The 15469-nt window shown below is 48.0% G+C and overlaps 1 protein-coding gene across 1 annotated transcript in view; it reads left to right on the plus strand.

Moving 5' to 3' along the window:
* Positions 1-14735, plus strand: part of gmps (guanine monophosphate synthase) — a 39687-nt gene extending 24952 nt beyond the window's left edge. Inside the window, exons 11-16 of the mRNA XM_029672110.2 lie at positions 809-924; positions 1096-1221; positions 11096-11211; positions 11306-11436; positions 12455-12627; positions 12765-14735. Coding sequence (XP_029527970.1) covers positions 809-924; positions 1096-1221; positions 11096-11211; positions 11306-11436; positions 12455-12627; positions 12765-12866 — 764 coding nt within the window. The 3' untranslated portion in view covers positions 12867-14735. The remainder of the gene's footprint in view (positions 1-808; positions 925-1095; positions 1222-11095; positions 11212-11305; positions 11437-12454; positions 12628-12764) is intronic.
* Positions 14736-15469: the final 734 nt, after the last annotated feature.

Here is a 15469-nt window from a genome sequence, read left to right on the forward strand (position 1 = left end):
TGAACTCTCCGAGGGAACCTGGAGGGCGATAAATGATAAGGATGTTAAGCTTGAAAGGGCTGGTAACTGTGACAGCATGGAATTCAAAGGAGGCGATAGACAGATGGGTAAGGGGAGAAAGAGAGAATGACCACTTGGGAGAGATGAGGATCCCGGTGCCACCACCCCGCTGACCAGAAGCTCTCGGGGTGTGCGAGAACACGTGGGCGGACGAAGAGAGAGCAGTAGGAGTAGCGGTGTTGTCTGTGGTGATCCATGTTTCCGTCAGTGCCAAGAAGTCGAGGGACTGGAGGGAGGCATAGGCTGAGATGAACTCTGCCTTGTTGGCCGCAGATCGGCAGTTCCAGAGGCTACCGGAGACCTGGAACTCCACGTGGGTCGTGCGCGCTGGGACCACCAGATTAGGGTGGCCGCGGCCACGCGGTGTGGAGCGTTTGTATGGTCTGTGCAGAGAGGAGAGAACAGGGATAGACAGACACATAGTTGACAGGCTATAGAAGAGGCTACGCTAATGCAAAGGAGATTGGAATGACAAGTGGACTACACGTCTCGAATGTTCAGAAAGTTAAGCTTCTCTACTATTCTTCTGACATTTCGCATTCTTAAAATAAAGTGGCAACCCTAGCTGGAATTTTTACTCTGATTAAATGTCAGGAATTGTGAAAAACTGAGTTTAAATGTATTTGGCTAAGGTGAATGTAAATTTCTGACTTCAACTGTATATAGTCATGGAACATTTAGAACGAACATGGCAGAATGTTTTGCAGAATGTCTATGGCTTTAATGTTAACCCCATCTTCTCCTGTAGGTCCTGGCCTGGCCATCAGAGTGATCTGTGCAGACGAGCCCTACATCTGTAAGGACTTTGCTGAGACCAACAACATCCTCAAGATCATCACAGACTTCTCTGCCATGGTCAAAAAGGTCAGAGAGCAGAGCGCCACTAGTCTATGACAGGAACACGGTGCTAATATAAGAGTTTTGGACATGGAGCTCTGCAATGGATCCCAACTGTCCTCCTTTATGCACCAACATGCTGCTCTAGTATGTAAGACTAGCTAATAATAATAATCATAACTTACTCTGCCCCTCCAGCCCCACACGTTGCTGCAGAGAGTGAAGTCGTGTATATCAGACGAGGAGGAGGAGAAACTCCTGCAGATCACAAGTCTACATTCACTCAATGCCTTCCTGCTGCCAATCAAGACTGTGGGAGTCCAGGTAACGCTTCTTACAGTATATTCACTCCAGGCACTGCTTGACATGAGGTGTCTGTCGGAATGTGACCTCTGACTTATATACATCCATCCATACATACAGTAACAGTCAATTTTGGACACACCTACTCATTCAAGGGTTTTTCTTTATTTGTACTATTTTCTACATTGTAGAATAATAGTGAAGACATCAAAACTATGAAATAACACATATGGAATCATGTAGTAACCAAGAAAGTGTTGAACAAATCAAAATATTTTATATTTGAGATTCTTCAAAGTAGCCACCCTTTCCCTTGACAGCTTTGCACATTCTGGCATTCTCTCAACCAGCTTCATGATGTTGTCACCTGGAATGCTTTTCAATTAACAGGTGTGCCTTGTTAAAAGTTAATTTGTGGAATTTCCTTCCTTCTTAATGTGTTTGAGCCAATCAGTTGTGTTGTGACAAGGTAGGGTTGGTATACAGAAGATAGCCCTATTTGGTAAAAGACCCAAGTCCATATTATGACAAGAACAGCTCAAATAAGCAAAGAGGAACGACAGTCATTACTTTAAGACATGAACGTCAGTCAATGCAGAAAATGTCAAGTGCCGTTACAAAAACAATCAAGCGCTATGATGAAACTGGCTCTCATGAGGACCGCCACTGGAAAGGAAGACTCAGAGTTACCTCTGCTGCAGAGGAGAAGTTCATTAGTTCCACACACCCAACTAGAGAACATTACCAACCCCTATGCTCTGTATTGTCCGCTGGCTGCCCCACCACCACAGAAAGCACTGAACTAGGCTGAAACACCTGTTTTATATGCAGCTTTAATAACTCAATGATTATTATTTTATTTCATTTTGCTAAACAGGTGGGACTCTGAATGACGGGTCGCCACTGCGTATAGCTCGTTAGCACGCGGGGCGCACCGATTGGTATCACCTCGTTAGTCAGTATGTGTTACACCTTTGCTGGCTTGTCCATCTTGTTAGTGGGAAGGTGTTTCACCTGTCCTGGCCCAGGTGATATTTAATTGTGGCTGGCCCAGTGCTGCAGTTGTCTTGATAGATGTGGAGGGTCAACACCTTTAGTTGTCGCTCCCTATTTGATTTCTAAACAAACAATCTTCCCTGTTTTTGTTTTTGCTCAACTTTTTGGTTTGCTTCTTGTCTTTAAGTTTGGTGTGGGTTTTTCTTTTGTTTACCTCTTCTTGGGTAAATTTAGTGGGTCTCGTGGTGGGTGTCTTTTAGGTCTCAGTTGTTGTGGCTATGCAGCTTTCAGTGGATGCCAACCATGAGTGTCTTTCAGAACCCTTCCTAAAACTCTACCTGTTTAGATGTGGTGGTGGTTGTTGTCAGTGTTTAGATGTGGTGGTGGTTGTTGTCAGTGTTTAGATGTGGTGGTGGTTGTTGTCAGTGTTTAGATGTGGTGGTGGTTGTTGTCAGTGTTTAGATGTGGTGGTGGTTGTTGTCAGTGTTTAGATGTGGTGGTTGTTGTTGTCAGTGTTTAGATGTGGTGGTTGTTGTTGTCAGTGTTTAGATGTGGTGGTGGTTGTTGTCAGTGTTTAGATGTGGTGGTGGTTGTTGTCAGTGTTTAGATGTGGTGGTTGTTGTTGTCAGTGTTTAGATGTGGTGGTTGTTGTTGTCAGTGTTTAGATGTGGTGGTGGTTGTTGTCAGTGTTTAGATGTGGTGGTGGTTGTTGTCAGTGTTTAGATGTGGTGGTGGTTGTCGTCAGTGGTTTAGATGTGGTGGTGGTTGTCGTCAGTGGTTTAGATGTGGTGGTGGTTGTCGTCAGTGGTTTAGATGTGGTGGTGGTTGTCGTCAGTGGTTTAGATGTGGTGGTGGTTGTCGTCAGTGGTTTAGATGTGATGGCTGTCAGTGACTCTGTTTGTTTCCCCTTCTATTTGAGCGACCATTATTTGGTTTTCTTGCTGGGGAACGTAACAGGTCACCTGACTGAGGCCTCTTGTCATGTCTGGCTGCTCCTCTATAGTCGAGCATGGATAGATGGGTTTATCTGATTCTTGGTGCTGAGCGACATGTCTGTTCAGGTTCCGTTTAAAAAATAAATGTTTAATGTTTTTATTTTTTTCAAAAGGCTAAATGCATTGTGGGTGGAATGCTGGAAAAAACACCTAAAACAATTGATGGTAGTTACTGCCCATTACAATCAGTTATTAGACTAACCATCATTTATTTACTTTTATAAAATATTTTGGTTCTGTATATTACGTATTTGTTTTTAGTATTTGATTTAAAAACAAAAACATTTTACAATGATGGTGGACTAGTGACTGCCTAATGATGGTGGACTAGTGACTGCCCAGTGATGGTGGACTAGTGACTGCCCAGTGATGGTGGACTAGTGACTGCCCAGTGATGGTGGACTAGTGACTGCCCAATGATGGTGGACTAGTGACTGCCCAGTGGCGGTGGACTAGTGACTGCCCAGTGGCGGTGGACTAGTGACTGCCCAGTGACGGTGGACTAGTGACTGCCCAGTGATGGTGGACTAGTGACTGCCCAGTGATGGTGGACTAGTGACTGCCCAGTGATGGTGGACTAGTGACTGCCCAGTGATGGTGGACTAGTGACTGCCCAGTGATGGTGGACTGGTGACTGCCCAGTGATGGTGGACTGGTGACTGCCCAGTGATGGTGGACTGGTGACTGCCCAGTGGCGGTGGACTGGTGACTGCCCAGTGGCGGTGGACTGGTGACTGCCCAGTGGCGGTGGACTGGTGACTGCCCAGTGGCGGTGGACTGGTGACTGCCCAGTGGCGGTGGACTGGTGACTGCCCAGTGGCGGTGGACTGGTGACTGCCCAGTGGCGGTGGACTGGTGACTGCCCAGTGGCGGTGGACTGGTGACTGCCCAGTGGCGGTGGACTGGTGACTGCCCACTGGCGGTGGACTGGTGACTGCCCACTGGCGGTGGACTGGTGACTGCCCACTGACGGTGGACTGGTGACTGCCCACTGACGGTGGACTGGTGACTGCCCACTGACGGTGGACTGGTGACTGCCCACTGGCGGTGGACTGGTGACTGCCCACTGGCGGTGGACTGGTGACTGCCCAGTGGCGGTGGACTGGTGACTGCCCACTGGCGGTGGACTGGTGACTGCCCACTGGCGGTGGACTGCCCACTGACGGTGGACTGGTGACTGCCCACTGACGGTGGACTGGTGACTGCCCACTGACGGTGGACTGGTGACTGCCCACTGACGGTGGACTGGTGACTGCCCACTGACGGTGGACTGGTGACTGCCCACTGACGGTGGACTGGTGACTGCCCAGTGGCGGTGGACTGGTGACTGCCCAGTGGCGGCTTCTCCCAATAAACCATCCTTTATTTACATTGATTTAATTTCAGGTGTGTGTGTGTATATACTGTAAGTGTTGCTTCTGACCCTCTTCCCCAACCTGGGCTCTAACCAGGGACCCGCTGAACACAACGGTCTCCCACGAAGCATCGTTACCAGAGCAAGGGAAACCACTACTTCAAGGTCTCTGAGCGAGTGACGTCACCGATTTGAAATGCTACTAGTGTGCACCGCTAACTAGCTAGCCATTTCACACCAGTTACATATAGACTTATTTTTTTAAATTCTATATATATGAAATTTCAGCTCATCGCTCAGCACCTCTGAAGCTGGAGTCTCTTTAGTCATATCTCCCCTTTTCTGAGAGCATCTCCCTGACCATCCCTCTGTTTCTCTCTTGATGAAAGAGAGTAGCTAGTAGCTGACCAAAATGCTCCCTCTGGTACTGCTGAAGTAGGCCTCTTCTCACACACACCTCGCTCTCTTCCTCCCCCTCCCAATAAACTGGGCTCTGTGGTCAACATGTCTGGCTACCCAAACTCCCTGCTCCGTCCAAATGCTATGCCACGCCCAACAGACGTTAGGTCCAGACGCATTGCTGAGAAGAAACGGAGTACCTCCCTGATGATTTCTAGAACAGAAACACATTCTGACCGTACTGGTTTGTCCCAGACACAGAGGGGTTGGACCAGAGCCAGAACACACATGTTTAAACAGCATTTAAAAAATAGTTTTTGGCTTGGATACTCTGATTTGGTTAGAGATTATCCAATCACTGATGACTTTGTTTGGTACAACACCGCTCATTTTGAGTCTCAGACTGAAGTATTTAGCAAACAGAGCAGCGGAAGAATTCTACTACATTACCCAATGGGCACTATGCATGTCTGCCTCACTACATTACCCACTGGGCACTATGTATGTCTGCCTCACTACATTACCCACTGGGCACTATGTATGTCTGCCTCACTACATTACCCACTGGGCACTATGCATGTCTGCCTCACTACATTACCCACTGGGCACTATGTATGTCTGCCTCACTACATTACCCACTGGGCACTATGTATGTCTGCCTCACTACATTACCCACTGGGCACTATGTATGTCTGCCCCACTACATTACCCACTGGGCACTATGTATGTCTGCCCCACTACATTACCCACTGGGCACTATGCATGTCTGCCTCACTACATTACCCACTGGGCACTATGTATGTCTGCCTCACTACATTACCCACTGGGCACTATGTATGTCTGCCCCACTACATTACCCACTGGGCACTATGTATGTCTGCCTCACTACATTACCCAATGGGCACTATGTATGTCTGCCTCACTACATTACCCAATGGGCACTATGTATGTCTGCCTCACTACATTACCCACTGGGCACTATGTATGTCTGCCTCACTACATTACCCACTGGGCACTATGTATGTCTGCCTCACTACATTACCCAATGGGCACTATGTATGTCTGCCTCACTACATTACCCACTGGGCACTATGTATGTCTGCCTCACTACATTACCCACTGGGCACTATGTATGTCTGCCTCACTACATTACCCAATGGGCACTATGTATGTCTGCCTCACTACATTACCCAATGGGCACTATGTATGTCTGCCTCACTACATTACCCACTGGGCAATATGGCTCTGTCTGCCCCACTACATTACCTAGGCTATATGGCGCTGTCTGCCCCACTACATTACCTAGGCTATATGGCTCTGTCTGCCCCACTACATTACCTAGGCTATATGGCTCTGTCTGCCCCACTACACTATATGGCTCTGTCTGCCCCACTACATTACCTAGGCTATATGGCTGTCTGCCCCACTACATTACCTAGGCTATATGGTCAACAGCCTTTATGACCCAGTGGTCTACATGTCTCGGTCTGTTTTTCCATTGGTTTATTTCTCAAATTCATACAAGCTTTGTCTGCATTAAAAGATCCATAGTGTCTACACACTGTAGAACAGACAACACAGGACAGTCTTTATTTCCTTTTCTGTCCCTTTCTCTTCTGACAGTGTGGTGGAGCTCGGCCTAATGTTAGCCTGTGGTTTGGTCTCTGACGTCAGGACTAGACGCTCCCTGTTGTTCCTTCACCCAGCAGCCACGTCAGGACTAGTTAGACGCTCCCTGTTGTTCCTTCACCCAGCAGCCACGTCAGGACTAGTTAGACGCTCCCTGTTATTCCTTCACCCAGCAGCCACGTCAGGACTAGTTAGACGCTCCCTGTTTTTCCCAGCAGCCACGTCAGGACTAGTTAGACACTCCCTGTTGTTCCTTCACTCAGCAGCCACGTCAGGACTAGTTAGACGCTCCCTGTTATTCCCAGCAGCCACGTCGGGACTACTTAGACGCTCCCTGTTATTCCTTCACCCAGCAGCCACGTCACGACTAGTTAGACGCTCCCTGTTGTTCCTTCACTCAGCAGCCACGTCAGGACTAGTTAGACGCTCCCTGTTATTCCTTCACTCAGCAGCCATGTCAGGACTAGTTAGACGCTCCCTGTTATTTCTTCACCCAGCAGCCATGTCAGGACTAGTTAGACGCTCCCTGTTATTCCCAGCAGCCACGCCAGGACTAGTTAGACGCTCCCTCTTATTCCCAGCAGCCACACCAGGACTAGTTAGACGCTCCCTCTTATTCCCAGCAGCCATGCCAGGACTAGTTAGACGCTCCCTGTTATTCCTTCACTCAGCAGCCACGTCAGGACTAGTTAGACACTCCCTGTTGTTCCTTCACTCAGCAGCCATGTCAGGACTAGTTAGACGCTCCCTGTTATTCCTTCACTCAGCAGCCACGTCAGGACTAGTTAGACGCTCCCTGTTATTCCCAGCAGCCACGTCAGGACTAGTTAGACACTCCCTGTTGTTCCTTCACTCAGCAGCCATGTCAGGACTAGTTAGACGCTCCCTGTTATTCCTTCACTCAGCAGCCACGTCAGGACTAGTTAGACACTCCCTGTTGTTCCTTCACTCAGCAGCCACGTCAGGACTAGTTCCCAGCAGCCACGTCAGGACTAGTTAGACGCTCCCTGTTATTCCCAGCAGCCACGTCAGGACTAGTTAGACGCTCCCTGTTTTTCCCAGCAGCCATGTCAGGACTAGTTAGACGCTTCCTGTTGTTCCTTCACTCAGCAGCCACGTCAGGACTAGTTAGACACTCCCTGTTGTTCCTTCACTCAGCAGCCACGTCAGGACTAGTTAGACGCTCCCTGTTATTCCCAGCAGCCACGCCAGGACTAGTTAGACGCTCCCTGTTATTCCTTCACCCAGCAGCCATGTCAGGACTAGTTAGACGCTCCCTGTTTTTCCCAGCAGCCACGTCAGGACTAGTTAGACGCTCCCTGTTATTCCTTCACTCAGCAGCCACGTCAGGACTAGTTAGACACTCCCTGTTGTTCCTTCACCCAGCAGCCATGTCAGGACTAGTTAGACACTCCCTGTTGTTCCTTCACTCAGCAGCCACGTCAGGACTAGTTAGACGCTCCCTGTTTTTCCCAGCAGCCATGTCAGGACTAGTTAGACGCTCCCTGTTCTTCCTTCACTCAGCAGCCACGTCAGGACTAGTTAGACGCTCCCTGTTATTCCCAGCAGCCACGTCGGGACTACTTAGACGCTCCCTGTTTTTCCCAGCAGCCACGTCAGGACTAGTTAGACGCTCCCTGTTGTTCCTTCACTCAGCAGCCACGTCAGGACTAGTTAGACGCTCCCTGTTTTTCCCAGCAGCCACGCCAGGACTAGTTAGACGCTCCCTGTTATTCCTTCACTCAGCAGCCACGTCAGGACTAGTTAGACGCTCCCTGTTATTCCCAGCAGCCATGCCAGGACTAGTTAGACGCTCCCTGTTATTCCTTCACTCAGCAGCCACGTCAGGACTAGTTAGACGCTCCCTGTTATTCCTTCACTCAGCAGCCACGTCAGGACTAGTTAGACACTCCCTGTTGTTCCTTCACTCAGCAGCCACGTCAGGACTAGTTAGACGCTCCATGTTATTCCCAGCAGCCACGTCAGGACTAGTTAGACACTCCCTGTTGTTCCTTCACTCAGCAGCCATGTCAGGACTAGTTAGACGCTCCCTGTTATTCCTTCACTCAGCAGCCACGTCAGGACTAGTTAGACACTCCCTGTTGTTCCTTCACTCAGCAGCCACGTCAGGACTAGTTAGACACTCCCTGTTGTTCCTTCACTCAGCAGCCACGTCAGGACTAGTTAGACGCTCCCTGTTATTCCCAGCAGCCACGTCAGGACTAGTTAGACGCTCCCTGTTTTTCCCAGCAGCCATGTCAGGACTAGTTAGACGCTCCCTGTTGTTCCTTCACTCAGCAGCCACGTCAGGACTAGTTAGACGCTCCCTGTTTTTCCCAGCAGCCACGTCAGGACTAGTTAGACGCTCCCTGTTATTCCTTCACTCAGCAGCCACGTCAGGACTAGTTAGACACTCCCTGTTGTTCCTTCACTCAGCAGCCACGTCAGGACTAGTTAGACGCTCCCTGTTATTCCTTCACTCAGCAGCCACGTCAGGACTAGTTAGACACTCCCTGTTATTCCTTCACTCAGCAGCCACGTCAGGACTAGTTAGACGCTCCCTGTTGTTCTTTCACTCAGCAGCCACGTCAGGACTAGTTAGACGCTCCCTGTTATTCCTTCACTCAGCAGCCACGTCAGGACTAGTTAGACGCTCCCTGTTATTCCTTCACTCAGCAGCCACGTCAGGACTAGTTAGACGCTCCCTGTTATTCCTTCACTCAGCAGCCACGTCAGGACTAGTTAGACGCTCCCTGTTATTCCCAGCAGCCATGCCAGGACTAGTTAGACGCTCCCTGTTATTCCTTCACTCAGCAGCCACGTCAGGACTAGTTAGACGCTCCCTGTTATTCCTTCACTCAGCAGCCACGTCAGGACTAGTTAGACACTCCCTGTTGTTCCTTCACTCAGCAGCCACGTCAGGACTAGTTAGACGCTCCATGTTATTCCCAGCAGCCACGTCAGGACTAGTTAGACACTCCCTGTTGTTCCTTCACTCAGCAGCCATGTCAGGACTAGTTAGACGCTCCCTGTTATTCCTTCACTCAGCAGCCACGTCAGGACTAGTTAGACACTCCCTGTTGTTCCTTCACTCAGCAGCCACGTCAGGACTAGTTAGACGCTCCCTGTTATTCCCAGCAGCCACGTCAGGACTAGTTAGACGCTCCCTGTTTTTCCCAGCAGCCATGTCAGGACTAGTTAGACGCTCCCTGTTGTTCCTTCACTCAGCAGCCACGTCAGGACTAGTTAGACACTCCCTGTTATTCCTTCACTCAGCAGCCACGTCAGGACTAGTTAGACGCTCCCTGTTGTTCTTTCACTCAGCAGCCACGTCAGGACTAGTTAGACGCTCCCTGTTATTCCTTCACTCAGCAGCCACGTCAGGACTAGTTAGACGCTCCCTGTTATTCCTTCACTCAGCAGCCACGTCAGGACTAGTTAGACGCTCCCTGTTATTCCTTCACTCAGCAGCCACGTCAGGACTAGTTAGACGCTCCCTGTTATTCCTTCACTCAGCAGCCATCTCCCTCTCTCACTATAACAGGATGGCACTGCTACTGCCAGGGCTGAGTAGGTAGACCTCTTCCCATAATCGCTGATACCGGGTCAGATATATTTGTTTATCCAGCTAATGGTTAAGGTTAGTTTTGGGGAGGGGGTAATCTGATCCTAGATCTATGGTTAAGGGGCAATGTCTGTCAACGGGTATTTTGGAGATTTTACTGCTCTGTCTGTTAATGTCCTGCAGGCTGTGGTTAAACAATGTCTGTCTGTTGACAAGTGCATGGTAATGGAATGATGACACAGCTGGCTCCACCCATTCAGTGGTGGATGTCTCCTCCACCCTTCCTGCTGAAAGCCACTGAGGGATATATTTATCCCAGAAATAGTGAATGTGTGTTGGATAAGGGAGGCAGGAGAGACGGAGCGCTATTTTTACCTCAGAAAGTGTGACTGTGTTTTGGTAAGTGGACCAGGAGAGAGACAGAGAGGGGCTTATTGTTCTCTGTGGAGTTCGTCTGGGAGCAGAGGGAGAAGAGAATGGCCTCAAATAACCCCAGTCTCATAGTGAAGTCTAAATGTGAAGGATGGACCTGATAGATCACTTTCGATTAACTAATCATCACAATAATGAAGTGTTGGTCAAGTGAACCTCTACAGCGTATATAAGTGATCATAGCAGAAGCTTTAGCGTTTGTTCTCTGTCTGTCTGTCTGTGTGTGTGTGTAGGGTGACTGTCGGTCCTATAGCTATGTGTGTGGGGTCACCAGTAAAGAGGCTGCTAACCTGTTCTCTCTCTCTCTCTCTGTGTGTGTGTGTGTGTAGGGTGACTGTCGGTCCTATAGCTATGTGTGTGGGGTCACCAGTAAAGAGGCTGCTAACCTGTTCTCTCTCTCTCTCTGTGTGTGTGTGTGTGTGTGTAGGGTGACTGTCGGTCCTATAGCTATGTGTGTGGGGTCACCAGTAAAGAGGCTGCTAACCTGTTCTCTCTCTCTCTCTCTGTGTCTGTGTGTGTGTGTAGGGTGACTGTCGGTCTTATAGCTATGTGTGTGGGGTCACCAGTAAAGAGGCTCCACACTGGGAATCCCTCATGTTCCTGGCCAGACTCATCCCTCGCATGTGCCACGCCATCAACAGGTAACACACACAGTACACAGTAGAAGAAGTAGAACCAGTTACTGCTAGCAGGACGCCACATGGACCGTCTCTCCTCTCCTCTGCCTCCCTCCAGAGTGGTGTATGTATTTGGGTCCCACGTGAAGGAGCCCCCTACAGACGTCACCCCCACCTTCCTGACCACGGGCGTTCTCAGCACACTCAGACAGGCGGACTTCGTGGCCCACTCCATCCTCAGAGAGTCTGGTAAGTGGTTTCCTGCTTCAGGAGGGGAGCTGAAGGGCTGGATAGAAATTATTATAGGATTACGTGTAGAGCAGGCGACAGAGTATAGAAATACAATGTGTAGAACTCTAGGGATGTGCACCGGTTATTCCAATATTTAAACCGACATTAGTATTGAAATACTTGTGTCAGTATTCATTTTGGCGAGAGAGAAATTTATAGGCCTATAACACTGAAAATGCTTTTTCGGAATTAAATTAAAACATCAATGTGACTTTGTTACATACAAGGACACTTTAAAATTATTAACGTATTGGAAACTACACTTTTTTTCAAGGTCGTTTTTAAGATGTGCGCCCCATGAAGACGGGTAACTTGAGAAGCCGAGAGGCTCAATGTGGAGTGAGTTCAGTAATGCAATGCAAGGTAAAATAAAATGACGGATTTAAAAGTTATCGAAATGAGAAGGAGGCTACAAAGAGCTACCGACAGGTTTGTATGCGGCGCGTGTGGAAAAATAAGATTTGATTTGATAGGCTGCTGTTTTATGGGGTTGGGAAGAAAACACCGCGTGCAGCCTTAATTAGCCTAGCTAGCTAATATATGGGATAATAAATAACATTGTGGCTGCTACATGTTAGCTAGCGTTGCGTTGGCGTCTCGCTCTCCCTCTCTGGTCGCTCCCAACACACACACCAGGCTGTCTACAGATGCAGCAACAGAGCGTTAGCCTTTCTCCCTCGCGCAGCATTACTCGGGTTAAAACCTTAAGTTTAAACAAAAACATGTGTTTCAGATGTCCGATGCATCGTGATGCTATTTGAATAGTGAAATAATTTCAACCCCCCCGTAGAACCAACTTCCCTTTATGAGGTGCTCGTTGCTAACCCTGTCTGGTGTGGTGATTCTGAACCCTCTTTCTCCCAGGTTACTCTGGGAAGATCAGTCAGATGCCTGACCCCTCTGTGCCCTCTTTCTCCCAGGTTACTCTGGGAAGATCAGTCAGATGCCTGACCCCTCTGTGCCCTCTTTCTCCCAGGTTACTCTGGGAAGATCAGTCAGATGCCGGTCATCCTGACCCCTCTGCACTTTGACCGTGATTCTTCACAGAGGCAGCCGTCCTGCCGACGCTCTGTGGTCGTAAGAACGTTCATCACCAGCGACTTCATGACCGGGATACCTGCCACGCCCGGAAACCACATCCCCGAGGAGGTATTATGAGTCACCACGAGATGGGGATCAGACATTACTCTCAGTTTAAACCACAGTCTCCAGCTCTAACCCTTCATTCTCTTTCTCTCTCTCTCTCCTTTTTTCTTTTTCTTTCTCTCTCTCTCTCGCCTCCCCAGGTGGTGCTGAAGATGGTAAATGAGATCAAGAAGATCCCTGGCATCTCCCGGGTGATGTTTGACCTGACCTCCAAACCTCCTGGCACCACAGAGTGGGAGTAGAGCTCATGGAGAGAGAAGAGAGGAGATGTGAGCTCCTCTCTTCCTCTTCTCTTCTTTTCTTTCCCTCTCCTAACACCTATCCCCCCCCATCTCACCTCTCCTTTCAGATCACCCCCCCTCTCTAGAACATTCCCATGGAAAGCAGGCAGTACTGTGACCAGCACACACCTGAAGCCGCTACTCTGCCCCCCCCCCCCCCGCTCAGTTTTTGGGAGGTGTGTTTGTATTATTGTTATTATAGATATGATGACTATTCATCCTTATTTTGGGATCAGTTTCTTCATGCGTGACAATGCATTATTTTTTTCCTTCTTTGGCATAAGTGCTGCTTCCTGATTTTGGAAACAGCCAGTTGAGATTCAAAGGTTAAGAGAGTGAGAGTTCAGGAAGTGGATTGTGTAAACGGCGTGCCTCAGATTGCAGCGTGAGACCAACGACAGAAGAGAGGAAACAACATACTTGTATGACATACCGGTTGAAGGAAGAGCAGCAACTTGCCCGTGGCTTAAAGTCTTCCATCGCATTTTGGCTTTTTATGTTCCACTTCCGATGAGTCTTTTTGTCCCAAGATGATTTTTACTCAACCATTTCCGTTCCAACTGTATACTGTGCAAAGAGACAGACAGGGGCTGCCTGTCTCAAAGTCATTTAGCAGAGAAACTGTGACCAATATCACTTTTTTATTTTTTTAAACTTTTTTTTTTGTTGCCAAATGTAGATTAAGCTGTGGTGAAATTAGATTTGGGTTTTTGTTGAAGGTCCACTTAAATGAAAAATGTGATGTTAAACTACCAACAGCGGCCAAAGGAAAAATATTAGTTAATTTTCAGAGATTGGTAACTGTTTGGGAAGCCCCCAAAATGACGGTGTGTCCTTTTCTGTGCCTGTTTTTTTCCTTTTTCTCTTCCCCTTTGTTTGACACGCCCCCTGCCTGGTGAGAACTGTTACTTCATGCTGCAATATATGCTATTTAAGAGAAACAAGATGACAAAAAGACTGAGTTAATTAAAATGTTACTATAGTCAAAACAACACTTGTTGTGTGAACACCTTTGTCGTTATCGTGATCATGCTGGCACGTGGCACCTCCTACAGTTGTGTAGGAGCAACTTTTGCACATAAAGCCCTGGTGCTTTCCTAATGCGTTTGGGAAGTTCTAGTACTTACAGCTGATGGATTTTAAAACCCAATCACGAAAGCATCCCCCCCCCTTTTTTTTATAGGGTCAAATTGAAAACTGGCAGTGGCCATCGTGACTAGAGGACTCCTGAGTAGGCATTACCAGTAATCTGGCTCTCAGTTCAATGTTTTCAACACTAATTTACTGAGAGTCCTCAGTTAGACCAGGACTAACTGTTTTACTGGACCTGAAGCATGTCTTTTTAATAAGGACCCCTGTCTGCTCCATGTCCAGCCTGTAGGTCATCTTTTACTGTGCGATATTACTGATTTACATGCCTCTGTGTTTGACTTTGTACCCCTCACCTTCAATATTATTTTGTTATGACAGCTGAATACCCAATGCAAAATGAATCTGTTCCTTAACGGTCTTAATTGCAACTTGTCGTTAGCGTCTCTCCCTTTTGTGTTGCCTTTAATTGTGTATTTTATGATGCATATGTCTACTTGGAAAACAAAAAACGCTTAATTAATGGATGTTTAATTTTTGTAGTTGGATTTCACTGCAATATTGAAATAAGATTAATTTATGCAATTCTGTGTTTTGATATTCTTTTTGTTGTTGTTTGTTTTGTTTAAAACAGCTCGTTCATCCTTGGTAACGTGCCTCAAACCAAGTCCCTGCATGCAGTTTCAACTATGAAATGTGTATAATGGAAAACCAAGCTTTAGTAAAGAAGTCTCAGTTGAATCTTCTCACACTCTTTACCAACTAATCAAAATGTCTAGATTTACTCTATATGACCAAAAGTATGTGGACACCTGTTCGTTGAACATCTCATTCCAAAATCATGGGCATTAATATGGAGATGCCCCCCCCTTTTGCTTCTATAACAGCCTCCACTCTTCTGGGAAGGCTTTATACTAGATGTTGGGACATTGCTGTGGGGACTTGCGCCCATTCAGCCGCAAGAGCATTAGTGAGGTCGGGCACTGATGTCGGGCGATTAGGTCTGGCTCACAGTCGGTGTTCTAATTCATCCCAAAGGTGTTCGATGGGGTTGAGGTCAGGGCTCTGCAGGCCAGTCAAGTTCTTCGAAAGCCGATCTCAACAAACCATTTCTGTATGACCGTCGCTTTGTGCACGGGGGCATTTTCATACTGAAACAGGAAAGGGCCTTCCCCAACCTGTTGCCACAAAGTTAGAAGCACAGAATCGTCTAGAACGTAATTGTAGGCTGTAGCGTTAAGATTTCCCTTCACTGGAACTAAAGGGCATAGCCTGAACTATGAAAAACAGTATTCTTCCTTCACCAAACTTTACAGTTGGCAACATTGCATTCAGGTAGGTAGCGTTCTTCTGGCATCTACCAAACCCAGAACCGTCCGTCAGACTGCCAGATGGTGAAATGCGATTCATCACTCCAGATAATGTGTTTCCACTGCTCCAGAGTCCAATGGTTGCGAGCTTTACAGCACTCCAGC

The sequence above is a fragment of the Oncorhynchus nerka genome, linkage group LG11, assembly GCF_034236695.1.
Source record: "Oncorhynchus nerka isolate Pitt River linkage group LG11, Oner_Uvic_2.0, whole genome shotgun sequence".
NCBI classification, from domain to species: domain Eukaryota; kingdom Metazoa; phylum Chordata; class Actinopteri; order Salmoniformes; family Salmonidae; genus Oncorhynchus; species Oncorhynchus nerka.